Source organism: Notamacropus eugenii, chromosome 2, assembly GCF_028372415.1.
Source record: "Notamacropus eugenii isolate mMacEug1 chromosome 2, mMacEug1.pri_v2, whole genome shotgun sequence".
NCBI classification, from domain to species: Eukaryota; Metazoa; Chordata; class Mammalia; order Diprotodontia; family Macropodidae; genus Notamacropus; species Notamacropus eugenii.
In genome coordinates, this window is record NC_092873.1 from 66,039,504 (window position 1) to 66,053,986 (window position 14,483).

Genomic DNA, 14,483 nt, shown 5'->3' on the forward strand with positions numbered 1-14,483 from the left:
ACCACCACACGTCAGGTGAATGTGCCAAGCTCCATGCCCACAGGCCCCTGCTTCGGGATGGGGGTGGGGTACCCTGGCTTATTACTGGGTTATTTTCTTGGTTTTATTTCCTTTACTTTTCAGCACTTCTTAGGAGTTTTTCCATGCTGCTTTAAATTCTTTTCATTCATTATTATAGCTCACTGGTAATCCATCATATCCTTATACCATCACTTGTTTAGCTGTTTCCCAGCCATTGGGCAGCTGCTTTGTTTTTGTTCTTCATCATCTGAATAAGTATTTATTTGAATTTTTTACCTGCATGGGACCTTTCTTTCTCCCTTGGCCCTCCTGGACTTATATGGCCTGACCTGCTCATGATGAAGTCATGCTTCCTCAATGGAGTTCACTAACTTGCCCATTAATAAGGCAGTCTAGAGTTTTGCCAGCAACCAAAACTAAACTCTTACAGCTCTCAGGCTCTGCCCTTCTCCTATTCCTACTTCCTTTTCCTTTTCTTTTTTTAATTGGAACACTTCTTGCCCTTCCCCAGTCTTGTGGCACCTCTCCCAATTTCCACATTGTCAGAGATCACTGCCAGTGGCTTGGTCATTCCATTTACCAGTTTTTTGAATACTTTGGGGTGTAGTTCTGCAGGCCTGGTGGCTGGACCTCAAGGGAAATGAGACACTCTTCGTTTATCCTGTTTTGTTTGGGTTTATTCTTTCCTTCCTTATCCAGCGATTACCCTTCTTGGAAGAAAAAAAATAAAATCAGAGTCCAAACTCTTTGTCCCTACCATCATTCCATCCACCATAGGGCAGACCTTAGCCTTCATTGGTGACTTTGGTAAATGCTGCACTTGAGGATTTGGGACACAGTTGTTGTTGTTGTTGTTGTTAACAAGAGTAATTGTTATATGCTACCATCATCATCATTATTATTATTTTGGTCCACTCCTGAGAATTCATTAGTGTAGAAAACTCCCAGCAAGGATGTTCTTTCCATCATGGTAAGTCAGTGCCTGTTTGCAACATGAATTTTAGAGGATTTCTTGGGGGTATTGTGAGGTTCAGGGACCCTCATCCAGGCTCACACAGCCAGTACATGTCAAAGGTAAACTGAATCTTAGTCCTTTCTTTATCCACAATCTCATGCTCCCTCTCTTTGCTGACACTGCTTATAGGATCATGCTGCTGTTTTGTAACCACCTTTAATTGTCTACCTTTGTTTAAAAATCAAAATTGCTTCATCCACATCAGTCTCTTTAGACAGATTCCTTCCTTCTCCCTCATTTGTTGTCAGTGAAATTGTTTGTTGTCATTTTCAGAATTTCTTAATTGAACTTTCAATTCCATTTGCCTTAAGAAGTTGGGCAATAGGATTGTTACCAAGTAACTTTCTGAATGCTGCACAGTTTCCTTTCCCCAAACCTAGGCTGTGTTTCCACCTATACTTAGCTTTCTTTTCGTATATCATGAATTCTAAAATGAAGAGGGGTCACTTTTCCCCAATTTGTTTCTATCCTTTCTCCTACACCAACTACGTCTTTGTTGATCCAAATCAGACTTGGAGTAGAAGTGCCTCTTATCAGTTCTTTGACCTTTTGGTGAGAAAAAGTGAGGACAGATATGAGAGATTGTAGGTATCTAATGGATAGGACTTGACTGCAGGTTGACTGTGTTAGTGAGGGAGTGGGAAGAATCAGGGAGATGCTGAGAAGATGAATTCCTGCATTTTAAGACATGCTGAGAAATACAAATCCTCCTTTCAGACATTCATTTCCTAGCCACTTCCGGAATCTTCTGTGCTCTCCTGATCCCCCTGCATCAATAGGCTGCAGTGCTCATTGTGAGCTTCCGGTCTTGTTTCTTTCCTGGGACTCAGTACTTTCTGCTTCCTTCTGGGAATGTTATTTATCCCCATGAAAATCGCCCATGGTAGGCAGTGATCATCTCACTTGAGGAGTCTTAGGTGTACGTTCCAGGCAGTTAGCAGGTTTTCCTTCCAATGGGGATCAGGTGGACAAGTAACTGCCTCAACTGTTCTGAGCAGGCAAGTCCCCAACAAGCACAGCCTGTCCCTTCTTCCTTTGACCCCCACTACATGAACTCCTGATACCACCAGTGACCTCTTGTTCCTCCACTTCTTAGGGACGTGCTATTTCCTCTATGAAAATAGGGGCTGGAGGTAATATCTGTAAGGTACTTGACCAGCCTTAAACCTCTGAATGGATGGCAGCTGGCTACTTATACACAAGCATGCATGTGTGTGCATAAGCAGCCAGCTGCCATCCATTCAGCACACGCATGCTTGTGTACACATATAGAAAATCATATTTTATCCATTTGTCCTGTTATTGTTGACATTCCTTTCTGTGTTTCTTTCCACCTGTCAGGATTACCCCTTAGCCTCTTCTGATTTCTTTCCTTTGCTCTTTTAATCTTGAAGTCTTTGGCTTTTTTGCTCGTGGAGTATCTTATTGTCCCTGCTAACCTGACAAGCACATGGGTGCTCCCTTTGGAGCACGACCAACCTGCACCTGGAGCAGAGATAACCATTTCTTGTCCATGGGCAAAAGGTAAATACTGTCCACTATGGACAGGTTACTGGAAGAGTTCACTTTCCTGTGCCTTCTGGTGAGTGTGCTCCTCAGTCCTCTGATATTCTTAGTAGTGGTAGGTCTATTTGCCTTGTTAGGGACTACATAGTGAAGCTTTATGTAGTATTCATTTAAATTCATTTTTTACCTCATTTAACATCATACTACCAAGGGGCAATGCAAAAGCCAGCCAACCGTGTGTGTATGGGAGGGTGGGGGGTGGGGAGGCAGTTCCTACTCCTGGGCCCCATTCTTGTCCTTATGCCTTCTCCATATAACTAGTATTTCCATTCTTTTTCAAATGTGAAAATATTTAGAATGTGCTTAGCATAATGCCCAGCACATAGTAGGCACTTAATAAATGCTTATTCCCTTTCTTTTCTCTTACCTTTCCCTACTTTTTAGCTAAAAATGTATGTAATATTGTTTAGAAACACAAATTATACGTTTGTGACAAGGGGGACAGTTGGACCTTAGTGATCATGAGTAGAAATGAATTCTCTGCTTTAAAACCTAGGTTAACCTGTCTCTCTTGTAATGCTGGTTGCTTGTGTCCTTTTGGAAGTCTTGTCCTTCCTTAATAACCTACTGACAGTGACTGCAAATGTAGCCTGCACTAATAGGTTGGGTTCCTTTCAGTTTTCCTAATCAGATCTTTATGTATTTAGAAGGAGAAGTCGGAATAGTTACCCAGGAGAAGCCGGTGATGTCAGAAAATGCTGAAATGCCCAATGAGCTTGCAGCTGGCGTCCCTCAGAGGTGGGTAGTTTTTCTTTTCCACCTATCTATCAACTTCCCATTGTTAGGCCACAGAAACAAGGACCAGAGTCTTGTGCCCACAGTGTTCTGGCATTGATTTCACCAGTATTTGTGGAAATTGCTTATTTAATTTAATATGGATCAAGGTGGATTTCTATATCCTTTTCTGTGGAGATGATTCCTAAGTCTGAGCTTGTTTTGAAAAGCATCATGGAACTTAGAGTCATCTCTAATTATTGGATTGTGATAATATTCTCCAGTTTGCAGGTATCTAAGGACTCACCTGCTGAAGGCTTCCTACACACATACCTACATACACACCTCAAGGCTTGCCAGATGCTTGTGTGTGTGTGTGTGTGTGTGTGTGTGTATCTCCTCCCTTTAACAAAAGAGCTGTTATTATCATCATCCCCATTTTACAACTGAGGAAACAAAGTCAGGCAGAGGTGAAGTCACTTGTCAAGGGACACACGCTAGTAAGTGTCTAAACTCAGGTCTTCCTAATCCCAGGCTCCACCCACTGGGCCACACTCACCTAGCTTCTTCTCCAGGGGATTTTCTGTAGGATGCAGCCTGCTGTGTTTGCTGGTGTATAGAAAATATTGATTTTTTTTTAAATACTGATGAAAGTGATTTTTTTCTCTTACAGTCTATTTTAAAATGAGTGACCTTTGGGCATTTCATGTATGTTTGTTTTTAGAAGAATGCCTCGGCCTGGCAGTGCCCGGCCAGCCCCACCTAGAATCAAGCGACAAGAAAGTGCCGAAGTCTTGGTACCGGAGAGGTGAGAACTGTGGGCCCAGGGCCTGCACAGGCTGTTTGGGAGAAAAGTGCTTGTCAGGCTTATTCCTTGTCATGTTAGCTTATTCTTGCAGTTAAAATAAATTACAAGTCATTTTCTTTTATGCATTTTTTGAGAATTCTTATGACTCTAGATATTTCAAAACATTACTTTGAAGGCTGGAGTTCATAAAATCTCCTTTTGTGTAACCCCTTATAGGATGGTGACTGATCAGAGTTGATTTCATCAATTTGACATTGACTTCCTAGAAGAATGCTGGGAATGATGGCATCTAATCCACTGTAACAGTGATTGCCTATCTTCTGGTGACATGGAGTAATCCCCTCCAAAACACCATTCCCAGGGGAGGTGGCAAGTATAGTAGGTTTGAGCACGTGTTTGGAACTCTCTCTCCAGAGAAATGAACAAAAATGTTGCCAGTCGTTACTGCCATACTCTTGAGCACCTCACATTCCAACCTAGTATTTGTAACATGGGTAAATCAAGTTGGCACCAAAGGGAAATTCTCCTTACTTGTTGATTCTCCTTTATAATATGATTTTTGCTATTAATTATTTGTTCCACAAACCAGCTTTATTAACTTCATTTTTCTGGCTTAGAAATAACTTTGTTTTCCCTAAGCCTTTTAGCTCCACCAGACAGAGAAATTAGGAGGCTAAGTAATGTATCTAGTGATGTCACATTGAGGGAGAAGAGAGGTTGGTGACAATGATAAATGTCTTCTGAGATGGTCCAGCACCTCCCATGGCTTTTCATTGGTGGTGTTTCTATGTGCCACAACAAAAACCTGTGTGTAGACACAATGCCAGCATGTCTCCATTTGGTGACAACCCTTTACATGTGGAAAAATAAAATTATACTACATGATGAATGTGAATAGTGAATTCCATAAATTAGAGACTTCATTCTTCTTGGGTTGAATTCAGTCAAATTTGGTGTTGTCCTGTGATCTTTGCCACTTGGGGAAAACCACTAGCCATCATCATTTTGTTTCAGGGAGTCAGACTAATCCATAAATCTGATTTTAGGTACATCACGACTTAGGAGTTTTTACCCAATAATCTCACATCTTCCCCAAAGCTGTAGTTGTCATTGGCACAGACCATTGATATAGACATACATGCAAAGGGAATCACATGTGGAAAATGAAGGAAGAATTCTATTTTAATTAAATATCAAAATATGCACAATTCTTCAGATGCACATTTGTTATTTAATTAGAAGTCTGGGGCAAAAAAGACTTGACTTTGTTTTCAAACTTAAATCAGCTCCTATATTCTCATTTCATCTCCGAAAGATTCTTCTTAATGAATAATTCAGTGAGAACAGTTTTGCTTATTCAAGCCAAATTCCTTCACTGTTCTTAATATAAGTATGATAAAGACACATTTTGCTCTTGTTAGATCCTACTGATTGAACAGGAAAGAGCTAAGGGCCTATTAAGGTCACTTCAAATTTGTATGGCTTTTGGCCAGCATCTTTTGTGAGATTTGTAAAGTAGTGGTAGTAGTGGTGTTAGTAGTAGTAGTTGTCATAGTCATAGTAAAATGAGTAAAAACATTTGTAAAATGAGCTGGAAAAGGAAATGGCAAACCACTCCAGTATCTTTACCAAGTAACCCCAAGTAGGGTCACAAAGACTGTGACATGATTGAAACCAGTGAACAGCAGCAAAGTCGTAGTGGTGGTAGTGGTAGTGGTGGTAGTAGTAACAACAGCAGTAACAGTTATTTACATAGCACTGTAAGGTTATGAAGTCTATATGTATTGTGTCGTTTGATCCTCACAACAAACCTGTTGTTATCACCTGAAGTAGGCAGAGCTTAAGTAACTGGCCCAGGGTCACACAACTAGTAAGTGTCAAAAGCTGTATCAATTCTGGTCTTCCTGACTGCAGGCCCCTACTTCTTCCTCCCTACCCTCCCCAGCTATAGACTTGGTGCTATCTGGGAAATACATATAATGATCAAAACAAGGAGATCAAAGTGTGTTTCTGAGTCGAAGGATAGCTGATATATCTGAGTTGGTTTCACAAATGGAGCCTGCATCCTGGCACCTTACCTGCTGTGTCTAAAATGGCATTTGCTGAGTTTGGAAAGAGAGGTTCTGCCATCTTAGCATATCTGAGAAGCCTTTTACAAATATTCCCTCCTCGTCTTTCTCTTTACAACAAGCCTGACAAGTAGGTGCTTTTGTGATTCTTGGATGATGGAGCCGCAGCAGGCAGTGGTGAAGGCAGTGGCGGCTCACTGAGTGTAAATAGAAGTGGGAGGCCAGACTTGAAATGGACGTGGTCTTCTTGAGTGGACAGTCATTGAAATCACCTCCAAAAGTGACATGTTTCCTGATATTTCATGTATCTTAAAGAAAGTGGCTAATGTTAAATCCGGATGCAATGACGTTTTCCTTTCCTCAGGACGGGCAGCGGTAAGATGGTCTCCAATGTGATTATTGATTCCCAGAATTCAGATGATGAAGAGGACAGCCAATTCGTGGTAGAGGCAGCCCCCACGCTCTCTGATATGCCAGAAATGGATACGGTGAGTGAAACCAGCCTTGGGGAGCTCACCGACTGCACCTCCTTCTGTCCCAGTGTCATATGGACTGTTTTCTACTTGAGATGTCATGTTTAATGGGCTGACCAGGTTTTTTCTAACTTGGGGATTCCATTTCAAGTCTCTTAATGTTGCCATTTGTACCTTTGGGTTTCTCACATGGGTGAGATGACAAAAAAGCAGCAAAACTTATTGTGGTTTGTGTTTTGTCCAGGCACCAGCCGTCGAATTGGAAGAAGATGAGAAACATGGTATGTTTTGACTTATTTTCATTATTTCCTTATTTCATTTTTTTCAAAAGTTAAAGATTTAACAGCCAGTTATCAGAGAAACAGACAAAATGAGGAGTGAGATACTGCCCAGACCCTTGGCCCTGAATCAGATACATGCAAACAAGTTAACTAACACTAAACAGATAGGGAAAAGCCCACTGGCTGATGCTGTCTGGCCCTGACCTCCTGTCTTCCTCTTTCTCCTTGTTCCTTCCCCTCTCCCTCCCCCACTTCTCTTTTCTTTTTTACCTTAGCTGTGTTTCTTTGCTTGTTTTTCTAATTGTGACAAATACATGGTTTTCAAAGGACCTAAGGAAAATTACTGGCCTCTTTTTGCCTTGGACTCTAGGTCAGGGTACACAATGACTCTGGGCTGTGCTGTCTCTGGCAGTAGTCAGGGTAGGGTAACCTTTGTGCCAGGGACTGAGAAAGAGGATGCCAACCCCTGTTATTTATGTAGCCCTTGAACATATGCTAGGCAGTTACATTGGTTCATTAGGTCCACAAGAGCCTTGTGAAGGAGACAGAATGATCCCCCTTTTATAGATGCTCAGAAAGGCTTTTCCCTGATGTCCCAGCTGGTGTTGAGGCAGATAGATAGGGGGCTTCTCCCAACTCCAACTCCAGGATGCTGCTGACTGGAGCCTGGTGCTTCTCCACTGTATGTGTGTGTCCTCAGCCGTCTTACGGATTCATCAGACTGAGCCCAGAGTCAGGAAATCTGCCTTCTTCTCCCTGACCCAATCATCTTTGCTTTCTCACCTGTAAAATGAGGTTGACCCACAGAAGGCCAGCTCCTTGGGAAGAGACCTGTTGGGACAAGACTTTGTTAGCCCAGCATAGTGCCGTATAGATGGCAACATTTCTGAGGTCTTCTCAAGCACTATCATTTTGTGATGATGAAATACTTCATTAAATCAGGAAAACCAACTACAAAAAGGAGCCAGGGTCTGTTTAGCTGTTATTACTTAAAATTTTAGCTCTTTTATGTGCAAGGGTTTTAAGTTGAGGAAGCCTACCTCTCTTCTACCTTGGCCCCAACCCCAAAGCATGTGGCCACAGTTGGATGGCAGCATTGAGGGAGTACTCCTCTGTCCATCCTTGAGACCTGCCCACGGGATGAGTAAGCATCTGGGTCCTCAGAAGTTTTGAGAATTGAGAAGAAAACTTTGAAAGTAATGAGGGCATTCACTGAGGCACAAGGGAAGGTAGTTCAAAGGCAGGAATCCAGGCTGCCCACTCAATATTGAGATTCCCGGCAGAAGGTCCAGAGTTTCCTGGAAACAACTGAGGATGATAGGCATATGGGAGGACCTACCTGTCATCCAGGGTCTCTCGTGGACCACTGTTCTAGGGACATGAGACTCATTTGTTCCTTGAGCCTTTATTAAGCCTCTGCTGTGTACAATTCCCTGTCAAGAACTGGAGTAAGAAAAAAGGAATCATTCTACACGATTTAAACTACCCTTAAGCCCATGACCTCAGGCTGAATTTCAGATAAAGGGGAGGACAAGGAGCTGGCATACACCAGCCACCATAGAGACTGAGACTGTGTATTGATGCTCTGGCCTTTCAAGGGGAGCATTTGCTGAGCAATGGGGTTGAAGGAACTTGCTGAGATTGCTAGAGGGGATCCAGGAGCATGTTGGTTCCCCCTCCTCCCAAGGGGTTTGTTGCCTCAGGGCTTTTGACCCCTGGCAGGCTCACCCATGGAGGTCCCTGGTATCCCCTAAGGGATTTGGCAATCATCTGCATACCCACAGTGGTAGAGTGCAGAGAAATGCTGCTCACCAATAAATATAGAGGGGAAGAGCAAAAGGCTGGAGTCAGGGCCTGGGAGCTCAAGGGGACAGTGACAGCCCCTGCCCCACAGACTGCTTCTAGTCGAGGCCTAACCCCCGTCAGTACAGAGAAATCCAATTTAGAACTTAGGGTTAGGTTATCTACTTGTCTCTTTATGGCATGGATTAAACAACAGCATGGCCTTCTGGACAGAAGGATGGAGGAGCCAGGGAGACCTGAGTTCCAATCCCACCTCCCGCTCTTACTTGCTGAATAGCTGTGTACAAGTCACATAACCTCTTTGAGTCCCAGCTATTGCATCTGTAAAGTATGAATCAAAATACCTGATATATAATATATGTAAAGGACTTTGAAAACTTCCAAAACTCTTGCTAAATGTCCAGCGTTGTGATGATTATGATTGCTACATCATAAGTATTGATTTTCAACAGGTGGACTCGTAAAAAAAATCTTAGAGACCAAGAAAGATTATGAAAAACTTCAGCAGTCCCCAAAGTCCACAGAGAAGGTAATCCATTCATTAGTTGTAAAACTGAACGCTCACAAAAATTGTAGAAATACTTCTGCCTTCCCACCTTTATAATTCCAAAAGTTGGACATTCGTTCTGTGACTGTTTTCTCACTTGTCTCCCCTTCTCCAAACATGTGAGTTTAGGGACTGAGCAAATATTCTGATTTTTCTAGGGCCCTTGTTCCTATAGGCCTTAGCATGCTGGCCCGCATCCTTGTGGAGCACCTTGGTGGGTACACTGGGGATTGCTGGCACCAGGGAGTAACCAACCTATGGCCCCATTCCTCTCTGGCAGACACAGCCAGCGTCCCTATCCCTGTCTCCCCCTCTTATTATTTTTTTTGGAATTTTCAAGTCCTTTTATTTATTTGTTTATTGCATTCATTTTTTTTATTATTAATTTGTTTTCAGTTTTCTACAGTCACTTCCATAAGTCTTACATTTTCTCTCCCTTCCTCTCCAAGATGGCATGTAATCTTATATGGGTTCTACACATTTATTCTTATTAAAGACATTTTCACATTTGTCATGTTGCATAGAAGAATTAAAATGAATGGGAGAAACCATGAGGCAAAATGCCATCCACATCCAGAGAAAGAATTATGGAATTGGAACGCAAAATGAAGCAGGCTATTTTCTCTTGTGTTATACCTCCCCCTCTTAGCTGTGCTCATCTCTGCGTTGGAGTGGATTGAAGGCTAGTTGCCACACTGTAATCCACTTGTGGATGCTTCCTAGTGGGAGAAGCCAGGTGTGGGGTCCCTTTTCACGGAGGATATTGGCTAGCCAGTGCCCACAGAACCAGGGTGTGGGAGGACTCAGGCACTGACTATTGGAGCAGTCCGACATCATGTAGTTCAGTCACTGTTGCCTCTTCTTCAAATTCAGAAAGCCTCAAGTGACCTAAGACTGTCAAACCAACTCTTGGCCTAGTGATCTGGTTGTCTCAAATCACTGGGTCCATGGGTCTGTTCATCTCAATCACTGGGTCCAATTGATCTGGTCATTTCAGGCACTGGGTCCGTACTGTGTGTTTTATCCTGATTTGTTGATTTGTCAGACCACACTTTGATGAACCCCGGATACTCCCTAAATATGCCAAACGTGACATCAGAGTAGAATAGATTCCTTTGTGTTGCCTTGTGAAAGATCACGGGATTGAGAACTAGACAGACCTGAGATCCTCAGGGCCAAGGACCTGAAGAGGTTAAGTGACTTAGGGGAGCCCCAGCAGCCATCAAAAGTCCAGCCTGCTGTGGTACAGTGAACTTGGGGACCCAGTTGGGGACTTCAGGCCTCAGACATCCTAGCCTATCCCTCTAGGCTCCATTTATGAGTCTCCCTTGGAAGTTAAGTAAATTGGTTCACATTTTCTGGCCAGGTCTTATGCCCAGCAGTCTCTGAAAGCTCCCTCTAAAATTCTGCTGAAAAGTAAACCTCCTCTGGGCAGTGACTTACTTGAGGCAACTTGTCCTGGCTCACTTTGCAGTCCCTGCTCTGAGGGCGCCAGCACCATGGGGCCAGAACGTGGGGCATGGGCATGGTGTGGTGGACAGGCCAGAGACCGTGGGGAGCAAAGCAGCATCTTTCATTTGTGAGCAGGGTCTAGTTTGAGGTCACTTTCACACCGATTGAAAAGTTACCTTTTTAAGTGAGAGCGCACACAGAAGCAAGACAGAATTGACTCCACCACTGTTCACAAAGCTCTTGTTAGCATGTTCAGTGTCATTTTACCCCTGTGCCACTTTTCTGGACTTTAAGACCCGAATCAGCCTGTCTGAACTTCAGGCCCAGCCCTGCTTAAGCGCCCCGTCTTGTGTTGCCAGCAGGGGGTGCCGTTGGCTCCCTGAACATTCCCCAGCCCTGACTTTTAGCGAGCAGTTTTCTAATCCAGAAAGTAGCATTTGTATTCTGGGCATATCTCAGGCCAGTCTTTGAGGTTACACTGGAAGAAAGTCCATTTCCTATTGTATTCATCAGCTTGAATAAAGCATTCCAAAAGCAATTTGGGGATCACATTGATTGAAGCTTGTTCTCCATCCTGCTGGAGTATTTCCTCTTCATTTTCAAGAGGAAATGCATACTGGCCATGGAGCTCAGAGCGGTGGATTAGCATTCTCTGGCAAGCTCGGTTTCCAGACTTGGTTCAATGAGGAGCAGACAGTGCCCAGGCTCGTTCCTACACAGGCCTCCAGTGCTCCTCCAGGATGGTCTTTAAAGTGCTCCTGGATTGTTTGTCACTTTTCTCCTTCCGATTTCCCCTAATTTTTTTTTTCCTTTTATGTTCTAAAATGTGCATTTCAGATTTTTTCCCCTCTTCTTTGAGTTTTTTCATACTCTGGTGCCCACTTGTGCTTGGTAGAATTATTGGATTTCCTAAGACACTTTGTATAACATTCATTGTCGCTGGTCTGGATGGTCAGCCACTGCAGGCAAGTTCTCTGCTGTCTCTCTAGGCCTGCCCTGAATTTAATCTGTTCAGCGTGGGGTTCTACCCCCCCACTCACATTGAGTCATGAGATCAGGACATAAAGTAGTGTAGGTCAGGTCAGGGTTCATTGAGAGTAGGAAACTATTGATTTCAGTGGCATAGGGGCCTTCCAGGTGAAGAAACTCCATCTGACAATGCAGGTGGTACCTTTTCTGGGTCACTCCATGCCTTAGGGTCACTCAGCTTCTGAGTATGTAGGAGAGGTGAGACTTGAATTGAGACTGGCCCTCTATCTGTGAGGCCAGACTGCCTTTTAGAAAGGCAGTCCTTAATTTTATAACTATTACACAAAATTCATTGTTGTTGAGTTATTTCAGTTATGTCCAACCCTTTGTGACCTCATTTCTATTTTCCTGGCAAAGGTACTGGAATGGTTTGCCATTTCCTTCTCTAGCTCACTTGACAGATGAGGAAACTGAGGCAAACAGGGTAAAATGATTTGCCCAGGGTCACACAGCGGGTGTCTGAGGCTGAATTTGACCTCACAAAGAGGAGTCTTCCATCACCATACCAATATGGTCTGATAAACAGCTCATATTTAGAAACGTAAAAAGACTAACTGGATCATAGAGTACATTTGCCTCTTAACTGAATAAAATAACTCCTCTGGGTTGTTGTAAACAAAATCTTAGCAAGAACCTATGTGGTGAGTCCACTAGATAAAATGAGAAACATCAGAATTCAGGTCTGAGCTTGAGTGAAGCGGCCAAGCTGGGGGAGGCCCAGGAGGTCCATCCCCCATTAATAAGTACCTACACTATGTGTCAGACACAGTGCTGCAAATACAAAAATGCTCCCTAAGGGAGCTTGCACTCTGAGTAAAAAGCATCGTGTGTATACTGAGGCACCCACTAGATACAGACAAAGCAGATTCAAGGTTACTTTAGAGGGAAGGGCATTAAACAGATGGAGGTAGAGAGGTGAGGAAGGCTTCCAGGGAGCCCAAGAGGTAGAGGTAGGTGGTTCAGCCAGGGTGCAGTGCCCATACAGAGACACATGGTGCCCTGTGGGATGATCACAAAGAAAGCCATTCAGTCGTGGGGACTAATGAGACTGAAGAAATGGTGAGAGGGGAGAAGAGGAGCAGCCAAGTTGTGTTAGAAGTAGCTGGTGGCTCAGTGGATAGAGCACCAGGAAGACTGGGCTTCAAATCTAGCCTCAGATACTTACCTACTGTGTGACCCTGGGCAAGTTGCTTAACCTCTGTCTGCCAGTTTCCTCATCTTTGAAATGGGAACATTAATAGCTCTTTCCTCCCAAAACTCTTAGGAGGATCAAATAAGATAGTAATTGTAAAGCCCTTTGAAAACTTTATCAAGTGCTCTATAAATGCCAGTGGTGAGGATGAGAACCAATGGCTCCCCTGCAGTGGTGTTTCAGTACATACTAATGACATAATAGCTCTGCCCTTACCCTCCCCTTAGATGCTTAGAGTTTGGGCCTGGAAGGTTCTCTTGCTTCTCTGGTCACTGTTCCTGAGTCTTGCCACGAGGGGTCGCTGTTGAACCACTCTCAGAACACCTTGCCCTGGGTGGACTTCACTCTGGGCTCTTTCAGGCAGGACTTTCTTTGCTCAGCATCTTGCCTGGCCCTGGTGCCCCCTCCAGCAAAGCTTGTGGCAGAGTCAGTGAAGCTCAGACCCAAGGAAAGGGTGTCAGAAATGCCTTCCCTCTGTTTGCTTGTGCATCACTGGGCTGTGTTTAAAAAAAGAAAGACCCTCCAGACGTCTTATGGACGCTTGGCTAGGAGGAGGCCGCAGGCCACCTTGTTTCAGAGAGGACGGTGACCCTGTGTGCAGATAGGTGCTACTCCCCTCCTCCCCCGGGCTGACCAGATGTCCATCAGCCACGCTGCTTTCATGGGCTCTGGAGCTGTGTGAGGGGCTTCCAGGTCAGCTACTGTGGACAGTCCAGCCCAGGAGGAAACCAGAAAAAAACCTCTTCTCAGCATGCAAAGTTAGTATCATACCATGAGAAAGGGCTCCATATGCCAGGAATAGCTCAGGCCTTGACTGAAACAGATCACAAGCCTTCAAATCAAGCTTTGCTCTTTCCTTTACAATACTCAGTTTGTAAAAGCATTATTAATGGGAGGAATGCTGCCATGCTCCACAAGTCAGCTTGAGTAACATCCAAGACCCTTTCTCTCAAGGGGTCATGGGTTCCCAGGCTTACAGGGGACTTTGGGAGGCCCAACCAGAAGACCCTCAGTGATATCCCTGACAAGTGACCATGCCCAGCCTGGCCACCCATTCCATGTAGAGACAACTCAGATTTCTAGGGGGTTTTTCTAGATGTTCAGCCTCAATCTGTAACACAGACCCATTTTTTATAGTCCTTGACTTCGGGGCCAAAGAAAACAAATTTAATCCTTTTTCTAAGTTACAATTCTTCGAAATACAAAGACTAGAAATTCCCCCTCCCCACCAAAAAAAGTCCTTTCTTCTGAATAAACATCCCAAATTCCTTTAGTTCATCCTTGAATGGCATGATTTTGAAGTCCTTTGGCATGCTAGATTCATAGCTCTAAGCTTGTCTTTGACTCCAAATGTAATTCCTATAGACTGTAGATGTGGCCTGATCAGGGCACAGTTGAGTGACGATGATTACCACCTATATTTAGGGCATGACCCAATTGACATGAGCTTGTCATTGACTACTGCTGAGATTGTAGCCCCTCAGAACCTGCACAGGATCCACTTGCCAGCCAC

At 43.9% G+C, this 14,483-nt stretch overlaps 1 protein-coding gene and 1 pseudogene across 6 annotated transcripts in view; both read left to right on the forward strand.

Moving 5' to 3' along the window:
- Positions 1–14,483, forward strand: part of TRAF3IP1 (TRAF3 interacting protein 1) — a 94,075-nt gene that overhangs the window by 37,459 nt on the left and 42,133 nt on the right. For 5 of the 6 annotated variants that reach the window (XM_072640698.1, XM_072640699.1, XM_072640700.1 and 2 more), the window contains 5 exons: positions 3,250–3,340; positions 4,041–4,124; positions 6,558–6,681; positions 6,911–6,947; positions 9,203–9,279. In XM_072640698.1, the coding sequence (XP_072496799.1) occupies positions 3,250–3,340; positions 4,041–4,124; positions 6,558–6,681; positions 6,911–6,947; positions 9,203–9,279 (413 nt within the window). The remainder of the gene's footprint in view (positions 1–3,249; positions 3,341–4,040; positions 4,125–6,557; positions 6,682–6,910; positions 6,948–9,202; positions 9,280–14,483) is intronic. The other variant, XM_072640703.1, reaches the window with a different exon arrangement.
- Positions 9,481–14,483, forward strand: part of LOC140530376 (transcription factor A, mitochondrial-like) — a 30,445-nt pseudogene continuing 25,442 nt past the window's right edge.